Source organism: Triticum aestivum, chromosome 7A, assembly GCF_018294505.1.
Source record: "Triticum aestivum cultivar Chinese Spring chromosome 7A, IWGSC CS RefSeq v2.1, whole genome shotgun sequence".
Lineage (NCBI taxonomy): Eukaryota > Viridiplantae > Streptophyta > Magnoliopsida > Poales > Poaceae > Triticum > Triticum aestivum.
In genome coordinates, this window is record NC_057812.1 from 93,658,909 (window position 1) to 93,669,386 (window position 10,478).

At 48.4% G+C, this 10,478-nt stretch overlaps 2 protein-coding genes across 2 annotated transcripts; both read right to left on the reverse strand.

The window, feature by feature from the left end:
- Positions 1-2,015: 2,015 nt before the first annotated feature.
- Positions 2,016-4,144, reverse strand: LOC123150136 (uncharacterized). Its single transcript, XM_044569936.1, has 3 exons — positions 3,227-4,144; positions 2,782-3,161; positions 2,016-2,680 (listed from the first exon to the last, which is right to left on the reverse strand). The coding sequence occupies exons 1-3, from the start codon at positions 4,014-4,016 to the stop codon at positions 2,345-2,347; spliced, it is 1,506 nt and encodes a 501-aa protein (XP_044425871.1). The 5' UTR covers positions 4,017-4,144; the 3' UTR covers positions 2,016-2,344.
- Positions 4,145-7,466: 3,322 nt separating this feature from the next.
- LOC123149414 (uncharacterized) lies at positions 7,467-9,534 on the reverse strand. The gene is made up of 3 exons (XM_044569071.1): positions 8,641-9,534; positions 8,165-8,553; positions 7,467-8,056 (listed from the first exon to the last, which is right to left on the reverse strand). Exons 1-3 carry the CDS (start codon positions 9,449-9,451, stop codon positions 7,727-7,729), a joined length of 1,530 nt encoding a protein of 509 aa, XP_044425006.1. The 5' UTR covers positions 9,452-9,534; the 3' UTR covers positions 7,467-7,726.
- Positions 9,535-10,478: the final 944 nt, after the last annotated feature.

Sequence of the window (10,478 nt, forward strand, 5' to 3'; positions counted from 1 at the left end):
AAAATCTAGACCTAGAGATGAACAAAAACAAACAATCAAGAGCAAAATGGGGAAGGTTGAACAAACAAGGTGACAAACCGCTACACCCCAAATGAATCTGATACCGGGGGTTCTTCGCTCCCATGTCCTGATGATTGTGGTCTTCTTTTAGTTATGTGGTTAGGTTTTTAGAGTCATAAAGTGTGGCAAACCTTGTTATGTTTAAATGACTGCCACCGGTTTGGTGGCATGTAGTTTTTCGCTTTTTTGTCCTTTGTGGCACCTTGAACCTGGCGTTTTAGCCCAGATGTTCTCACTTTTGTAAGGTTTTGGTTTCATTTCTATGGAATGGAGCCAGGGGCTCCCCTTTGATTGAAATTTGATACCGAGGGTAGGAACCTCGAGTTCAAACACTCAATATCGCCATGGGAAGAAGATGAGGTAGTGTTCCCCGTAGCTTCTATTATCTATTCTCCCTCTCTTTCCTTGTAGCTTCTCTCCTCTCTGACCCCTGTTCTCCCTGTCTCTCGAGCGACAAGAAATGAACAAACAGACAAACAGGCGGGCAGCTTGCAAGCAGGAGGGGAAGCAATTAGTAAAAAAACTAAAGAGAACCACTATTGGGCGGCTTGCAGGCAGCCCGAACACAAACCCAGGCCCGAGAAAAAACGAGATGGGAAGTCAGCACGAATCGTGGCACCTGATCAGACGGACCACAATTTGAATGAAAGCCTGTTGCTTTTCAGCCAGCCGAAAAATAGCAAAACCGTAGACAATTCATCAAAATGAAACATGAAAGGTGAGCTTTTATCTAAAGCTTGAGAAGTATTCACTGCATGCACCAGTGAGTCGATTTCCACATGAAAGTGGTCTCTAGATATCAGCCTTAATTTCCGCATGAAATCAATCTTGACCATGAACAAACCTTCAACCAACAACAAATTAGGATACGCATATGTCTAGATCATGGCTCAGCAGTTCGCCGGAGCAATTTTCCCATGCACAAAATATCACCAAAACGGCTCCAAGTTCAAAGCACCGGCTAATCAAGCGGCAGGACCAGCTTGGTGGCGTCGAGGCGCGGGTAGTGCCGGAGCACGACGCCCTTCACTTTTACGTAACCTTTTCTCTCATTTTATTTTTGCACACATTTTTAAAGTGTTTATCTCACATTTTCTCTTATCATTTTACTTTTTGCATGGTGCCTCACTATAGCTCCCCGTGCGCAACCACATTTGGCTGCCCAACTAAAGCCGTGCATGTTATTTTTCTTTCTTAATGTATCCTTTTCTTTTGCATGGTTTCCACTTACTTTTCATAACAAAGAAAATAGTATATTAAAGCCAACCAACCTTTTCAAGATCATCTTAAGACACACAAATAGAAATTAAACAAAAACTTTGGATAAACGATGGATTCTTTCTCCCAAACTCATCAATGATTCGTCATGTGTGAAGCTCCATCCCCATCTGGATATCTAAAACACCATTGAAGCCAGAAAAAAGGTGTTGACGCAGCGCCTAAGGAGTGAAATTGAGCGTTGTCCTGAAAAAAAATGCGATAAAGAGGACTGGACAACAATGCCATATTCGATTACCTACTCCGAACCTAATCATCGCCCCAATAAAACCGAACCTGACCAAATGTCGCCGATTGGAGAAAGGAAGACAAGATAGGGGCAAGTCTTCCCATCGGCGAGGGTCACTCCAATGCAAGGTATTATTGATTGCACTACATCCGACTGTCATGTGACTTAATGAAATATGTTCATATTTGTGTTAACATTTTGGAGCATATTCATCATTTTTCATACGTGACCAGACATCAGAGCATAGAAACCATGCCGCTTGTTTTGCCATTGCTGAATCGAGATATAAGAACCATTGTTCATGAACATATTTTGCACCAAATGGATATGAAATGCTTCTGATGATTATCACTGTTAGCACTCATGAACCATTCGTAGAACACAAACATAAACGACATCTTTGCTAGAAGACCGCAAGCAACAACACTGGACCTGGATCTTCACAGTATCATGGCAAATTCGGGCACTATTCCCCATTTTGGATCATTCTCCGAAGATAAAAATCCCCATGGCCGATCCAGTAATCACACGAATGAATAGTGAATGGTGAGCTTTTATCTGAACCATGAAACCCATTCACTGCATGCAACATCGTCGAGTCGATTTCTCCACCGAAGTGCCAGATCATGAAACCATGAAAAGACCAAACCAGCAACAAATCATGGCCTGGCTAAATCTCTGCACACGATGTTGCTATGTGCTAGAGCAGTTTCCCCATGTACTCCAAAAGATCAACAAAAACGACTCCAAGTTCCAACTAATCAGACTCAGACCGAGCTAATCAAGCGGCAGCTCCAGCTTGCCGGCGTCGACGTGCGGGTAGTGCCGGAGCGCGACGCGCTTCATCTCCTCTGCGCCGCGCAGGTACGCCGGCAGCGCATGCTCGGCCAGCCGCCGCGTGTACTCCCCGGACCCCAGGAACTGCTGCACCGCCGTGGCCTGGGCAATCTCCAGCTCTGCCTTCACCTTTTCGAGCTCCGCCACCGCCGCCTGCCTCGCCGCCTTCTCCTTCTCCACTTGCTCCCACAGCGCCAGGTTGTCGCGCTCGCGCGCCACAACCTTTTCGTCCAGCTCCAGCGCGTAGTTCAGGGAGAAGGTCGCGTAGTTCGCGGCCTGCACGCGCCATTGTTGCCGCCGAACGGCACAAACAGACAATGTGATGCTGGTCTGGACATGCACCGACGGACGAACGATTTGTTTGTTTGGAAATGTACCTGGAGCACTGCAACGTAGCTCGACGCCAGGAGGTCGGAGGGCTTGGACGCCGCGAAGTGGCGCTCCCGCGACGGCGTGACGAGGCCCTCTAGAACCTTCTGCGCGGCCTTCCAGCCGGCGCCGTCGCCGTCGTGTGTCTCGGGTACGGGGGAGCGCGGTGACCGCGGGTCAAAGCCCGACGGGGCACGCGGGGTGGACACTGGGGCGGCGCAATGATGCCCGTTTGTTGCAGTCCCCTCCTCCCGTCTCCTCTTCTTCCCGGACATGGGAAGCGTGTCGCCGTGCGCCTCGCTTTTCACCTGCTCCGTCCGTGCCGCCGGCGCCGCCGTCTTCTCCACTGGCATTTTGTCAGTCATGTCGCGGACGGGTGGATCCACCCCTAGCACACAAACAACAACAGTCAAAACACCTTTCGCCGTGAGTATGTGCCAATAGAACGCTTACCTTTGGCAACAGTAGAACGGGGAGAAGGCTGAGGTGGTGGCGGTGCGCCGGCGAGGTCCGCGGACAAGGCCGCAGCAAGATCCGTCTGCCGGAGGTAAGCCCGGAGATCACGCGCTGTGCCGTGTACGGCTAGCAGCTTTTCCGCCGACTGCTTCTGGTGGCTCGTGAGCGCCGGACCTGCGGCGGAGCTCTTGTACGGCGGCTCGCCCCAGCGCACAGGGCAGCGCCATGACTCCGGCGACGTCAGGAAGAAGAAAGCCCCTTTCCACTCCCTCTCAGATTGCGAATAGCTCGTGCCAGTGAAGAGCACTCCGGCGAACGCCCTGCAGCGGAAGTAGTACCAGTCGTTCCGGTTGTACAGCTTGAAGAAGTGCCGGAACAGAGCCATGGACGGCGGCACGCCGGCCTCGAGGCAGATCGCCACGAACCCCACCAGGACGCGCCACCCGTTTATGGAGAGCTGGCCCGGCGCGAGGCCGAAGTGGTTGAGCGCGTCGCAGAAGAAGGGGTGCAGCGGGAAGCGCACCCCGGTCTCCAGCATGTGGGCGTACACGCAGACGGACCCCCGCGGAGGCGCGCTGCACGCGCGCAGCTCGCCGGCGGGGCGCGCGGCGAACCCCCTCGGCACGTCGTGGTTCTTGCAGAGGGCGTCGACCGCGGCCTGGGTGGTCAGGGTGGAGGCGATGCGCTCGGCGGCGGACCTCGAGGGGGCGCCGGATGCGGCGCCGTCGTCGCCGCTCTCGTCGTCGCTGAGGACGACGACGGGGGATGGGGCGGGGGAGGAAGGCATCGCGTCGAGTGGCTTCCGCCTCGACGGCGCCGGAGGAGAAGCAGATGTGAGTCGTTGTGGCGAGGGTTTTTCTCTTTCTGCCACTCTGCTTTGGCTCGAGTCTGAACTCTGCTTTGGCTCGTTTTGGGAATGCACACCTATCTGTCCCTTGCATTCATGGTAAATTTAGATATCCGAGAATTTTACCTTTTTTTCTCCTGAAGGATGGAATATGGGTACTCCCTCCTTTCATCTATACAGGGCCTAATGTGTTTTTCGAGGCTAACTTTGACCAAATGTTAGAGCAATAATATATAACATGCAACTTACACAAAGCACATCATCAAATTCGTATGTGAAAGGAGCTTTCAATGATATAATTTTCACATTATGCATGACATGTACTATTAATTTTATCAATAGTCAAAGGCGGTCTTAAAAGCCGCATTATGCCCTATATAGATGAAAGGAGGGAGTAGTCAGGGTAGAGTCAAGGTTTTAGTTTGGACCCTAATTAAATGACGCTCCGTGCATTGCTGCGTGAATTTGTTGTACTAGTAGATTTTTTTAAGTAATAGCCACATATTCCCTTCTTTCTGGTTTATAGGGCTCAATTCAAAAATCTCACCAACCAAATTCTCAAAAAAAAAAATCTCATCAACCAAGGTGGATGATGAGTGGTGAAATATTTTTTGTAATTTGCAAAAACATCTAATTAATGCTCTTGTTTTTTCTCAAAAGATTATGTTTATCAATGCATTAATTGCAATGTATGCATGCATAAAGTACATGCATTGGTCAATTTTCTCTTAATACTTGCATGCAATGATTTAATACACCTTCAAATCTGAACATGTGATGGGAAACAACCAAATTGAGCCTTATAAAATAGAAAAACTAAAATTTTAAGATAAGCCTTATAAACCAAAAAGGAGGGAGTATCAAATAAGATAACACTTTGAATAAATAATATTATGATGAAGTATTTCATATATTGGTTCTAATGATTGGAAGATAATAGTACTGCACTACAGATTGCAGTGTAGATCCTAAACAAACTGCGGCTTGTAATTCTTCTCATGCACGTGACTTCACTTAACCAATAGAATAGTGATACATGCATATCATTCGAATTGCATGCTGGGGAATATTGTACTCCCTTCGTCCGGAATTACTTGTTGCAGAAATTAGATAAAAACAAATTTATCCGAAATTAAAATGCGTCTACGCACGTCCATTTTTTCGATAAGTATTTTCAGGGAGGGGGGGGGGGGGCTATCACAACAATTAAAATCCATAGATATAGCAGTAAAATAGTGACAAATTGTCTGAGAAACACATGAGGAAAATAATTGGATTTAAAAACCACCTGCAGGCTACATTCTCTTTTCTCTTCAATATAAACCTGGATGAGCGGGGCAGAATCAATGGATGCCTCAATAAGAAGAGATGTGTCATGGCCAACACTGGCGGCACCAGCTTGAGATGGGTGTCAAATATCAATGTCGTTGACAATGGTAGATCACAACAATGAGCCCAATTGGTCTACGTAGTTTCGTACCGAAATGTTATCAACACTCGAAAAATCATGAGGGATCATTGTTGTTTGTAGTAACCCGGCGACCTGCAAGGTAAAAAAAGAACTCTTCATCTGATGATGCAACACTCAAAAAAATTAGGGCATCTAAAAAGGTTTTAGGTAACTAGAAATTTTTCTTTCATAGCTGATGATGTAAAATAGGGCATCAGAAAAAATCTACAATAGAAGATGATGTAGAATAGGTCACAAACTATCTTCATCTCCACCGTTGCACACATATTGAAACATAACATGAGCTATGAATACAATTAAACATTGCAAGATCATCATACACATATCAACAACATATCAAAGTGTACAATAGCACCAACTTAGCACATTTTGAGGCTGCTGGTATTTGTTGTAGTGCACTATTTAAACTTTGCCCAAAGAGAATGAGGAGCTAGAAAGGTTCTAGAGAGAATATTTAGGGTACTCCAAGCCCCTTTTGAAGTTGTTTTGAGGACCTGCAAAAAAAATTGTAAACGTTGTGTGAGGTGATGATAGCTAGTGTGATCATGCCTAACATGATTATCTGGGAAAAGGGTGACGGAGTTCGCCACGATTTGGAATCTGAGCACATAAGTAATCCTATCAAACTTCCATAGCATAACACAACAATGTTTGAGGAATTTATACAAACTAGTAAATTCAACCATGCAATGCATGTTGATATATGGTAGAATACTAATTGCAAATTGATTGTTAATATTTGGTAGAATGTTACTTGCACATTGATATTAGGTATGATGACAGTGGTATGGTAATAGTGTGATTAGCGTACATATTGATATTTGATATGGTATTAATTGCACGGTAACATGTTGAACGCTTACCATCAGAGCAATTCATATCATTGGATTGGTTAATGGCCAAGATTAGTTGGATATGCCCCTCTAGGTCTTTTTATATTGATATAGATGTAGATGCATCAACAGATTTGCCATCGAGCAACTCATGGAAACTTCGGAATGACCGGGTTGAAGATCTGTAGGCGCTTTGACTGGAAAACTACAAAATATGTGTGAATAAATTGAATCCAAATTTGGAAATTTTTATTCCAAATTTTTATTTTTGGATGTAATATTTATATATTTAAATTACTGTTGTGTTAGAATGTTTTTCCATTGTGACTGTGGAAGAAGGATGATTTAATTTTTAATTTTTTAGTACTTTGGATAAAACAAATTGGACAGATATTTAATGTATGCGTGGACATGCCTGGACATGTCCAACAACGTTTGATGTGTTCAAATTCATGCACGGTGTTGGAATGCCCTTAGAGCATCTACAATAGCTAATTCGAACCTTATACGCCCGCGGATGAGTCCGCGGAGAGGTCCGAGTTGTCCCTCTCCACAACCACACTTCTCAAATCTTGATACCCAAATCTATGCAAATCCATGCACGATGATCATACAACACAAATTCATCATACATTCAACAATACAAACATAGTTTAGCCTGAATAAATTCAGTGCATGCTAAAATGAAAATCTAATAGTTCATACATAGATATGTGAGAAACAAATGAATCAATGACTTCAGTAGCCGCGGTCATTGATCATCTTCTTCATGCGGAGGAATCACTTCTTCCCTTCCTCATCCAAGAAGATTACGAACAGATAGATGGACAACTTTATGCTAGTTCATTAAATTGCCAGCCATATGTTTATGTTTTATTGAAGAAATTCTACTAGTTTATTTTTCTATTTTACCTATACTGTGTATATAACAGATAGATGGACATGAAATGCTTTTGATGCTTAGCACTGTTTAGATTCATGAACAGTCTAGAAGATCACGAACGTAGTAAACCACATATGGCTGGCATATCACATACAACATCATTGGCCCTGGAATTTCACAAATGTCGCAAACAACGTGAACCGTGAAAAGGCGAGTTTTTATCTGAACCCTGAAACACATTCACTGCATGCAACATCATTGAGTCGATTTCCTCGTACAAGTGATATATCTTGACCGTGAACAAACCTTCCATCACCAACAAATTAGGATAGGCATGTGTGTAGTTCATGGCCCAGCAAAATCTCTGCAGTTGATGTTGCTATCTAGAGCAGTACAGTTTCCCCACGTACGCCAAAAGATCAACAAAAACGACTCCAAATTCCTTCCAGCTAATCAGACCGAGCTAATCAAGCGGCAGCTCCAGCTTGCCGGCGTCGAGGTGCGGGTAGTGCCGGAGCACGACGCGCTTCATTTCCTCGGCGCCGCGCAAGTACGCCGGCAGCGCTTGCTCCGCCACCCGCCGCGTGTACTCCTCCGACCCCAAGAACTGCTGCACCGCCGTCGCCTTGGCGCGCTCTCGCTTTGCCCTCTCCAGCTCCGCCTCCACTGCCTGCCTCGCCGCCTTCTCCTTCTCCAGCTGCTCCCACAGCGCCAGGTTGTCGCGCTCCAGCGCCACCAGCTTCTCGTCCAGCTCCAGCGCGCAGGTCATGGAGAAGGTCGCGTAGTTCGCGGCCTGAACACGCCGCCGAACGGCACACACAAGACACAAACAATGTGATTCTACTGGAATATCTGTGTCCGGACATACATCTACGGACGAACGAATTGTTTGGAAATGTACCTGGAGCATTGCTATGTAGCTCGACGCCACGACGTCGGAGGGCTTCGACGTCGCGAATTGGAGCTCCCGCGACGGCGTGATGATGCCATCTAGGACCTTCCGCGCGGCCATCCAGTCAGCGCTATCTCCGTCGTGTGTCTCGGGTACGGGCGAGTGCGGTGACCGCGGGTCAAAGCTCGGCGGCGACGGTGGGGCATGCGGGTCAGACACCGGGGCGGCGCAGCCAAGCCCGTCTGTTGCAGTTACCTCCTCCCGTCTCCTCTTCTTTCCGGTCATAGGAAGCGTGTCGCCGTGCGCCTCGCCTTTCACCTGCTCCGTCCCTGCCGCCGGCGCCGCCGTCCTCACCACTGGCATACTGTCAGTCATTTCGCGGGCAGGTGGATCCATCCCTGGCGCAAAAACAACAGTGAAATACCTTTCGCGGGGAGCATCTCCAACAGTCATTGGACAAGAGGAATCGGGAGTAGAGGGCTTACCTTTGGGAACAGTAGAAGGAGGAGAAGGCGGAGGTGATGCGCCGGCGGGGTTGGAGGAGAAGGCCGCAGCAAGATTTGCCTTACGGAGGTAAGCCCGGAGATTGACCGCGACGCCGTGTACTTCCAGCAGCTTTTTCGCCGACTGCTTCAGCTGGCTCGTTAGCACCGGATCTGCGGGGAAGCGCTTGGACGGGGGCTCGCCCCAAAGCACGGGGCACTGCCACGGCTCCGGCGACGTCAGGAAGAAGAAGCCCCCTTTCCACTCTCTGTCAGACTTGTTGTATTTCAGGCCAGCGAAGAGCACTCCGGCCTCTGCCCTGGAGCCGAACCAGTACCAGCCGCCCTTCCTGGTGACGGTGAGCAGCTTGAAGAAGTGCCGGAACAGCGGCACCGACGGCCGCACGCCGGCCTCGTGGCAGAGCGCGAAGAAACCGACCAGGACGCGCCACCCGTTGGGCGCGAGCTGCCCCGGCGCGAGGCCGAAGTGGGCGAGCGCGTCGCGGAAGAAGGCGTGCAGCGGGAAGCGCACCCCAGCCTCCAGCGCGTGGGCGTACACGCAGACGGCCCCCGGCGGAGGCGCGCTGCACGCGCGCAGGTCGCCGGCGGGGCGCGCGGCGAACTCCCTCGGGACGCCGTGCTTCCTGCAGACGGCGTCGACGTCGGCCTGCGTGACTAGGGACGACGCGATGCGCTCGGCGGCGGGCCCCGAGAGCGCGGCGGAGGCGGCGGCGGCGTCCTCGTCGTAGACGCCGCCGCTGTCGCTGAGGAGGACGATGGGGGCCGAGGGGGAGGAGGGGCGGGAGGAAGGCATCGCGTTGCGCTTGGTGGCTTCCGCCTCGACGGCGTGCTCGCCCTGCCGAACGAAAAGCAGAGGTTTTTTTGTCTTTCTACTCCGCTTTGGGTGTACGCGTGCACAGCTCTCTCTGATCTGTACGCTTGCATTCATGGCAAATTAAGATATTTCCGAATTTCCCTTTTTTTTCTACTGGAATATACTCTCTCCGTAAACTAATATAAAAGCGTTTAGATAACTAAAATAGTGATCTAAACGCTCTTATATTAGTTTACAGAGGGAGTATGTGTCAAATTATAAAGTTCAAAGTAGAAAAATGTAATAATCCAAGACCTGAGTAGATAAAACATGCATAAAAAACAAAAACAAAAAAAGCAAACTCGAGGCATCCCAAGTCGGCACTTGGAAGAAATAAGAATGTCGAGGGAGCCTCAAGCTTCGGATCAAGGTGGCGGCGAGTAGACAGGCGCTGCTAGCCACTCGAGCTTTGCTAAGTCCTCATGCATGAAAAAAACTCCTTATTTGATATATCTAACTCTCATGGAATTGCAATTCGAGTTAATCAGTTCAATGGAGGAAATGTCGAGCCGACAGTGACTCAGAGCTGAGGACGATGTTGCAGTGGCGTTCCTAGCTGAAAGGAGTCAAAGGTTGATGGGCCAGGAGAAGGATGGGGAGGACATGTCGCCTTCGAAAAAAAGAGATGTAGGTGGTTTAAAAGGATGGTTGAGGGTAAAGACATACAGGCGGGCACATTTGAGTGCCACCTGCCACGTGTAGTGGCAACAGGCGGTTGGGCTGGCATTGCATCATGCAGATAAGAGGAAGGGGGAGACACCTAGCTGGAGGTAGGAGAAAGTATCGACGTTGTCCAATTTCGGTCCAGCGGTCAAAAAATTGACTAACGGTAAAAAAGATCCAAACAACTTATAGTGGGTGCCTAAAAGCTCACAAAGTCTGATATATGATCACACCTCCTGTTAATTTCACCAAGTTAAGATATAGATAGAATAATGCACTCTGCTTTGCTCAACTATAGTCGGGT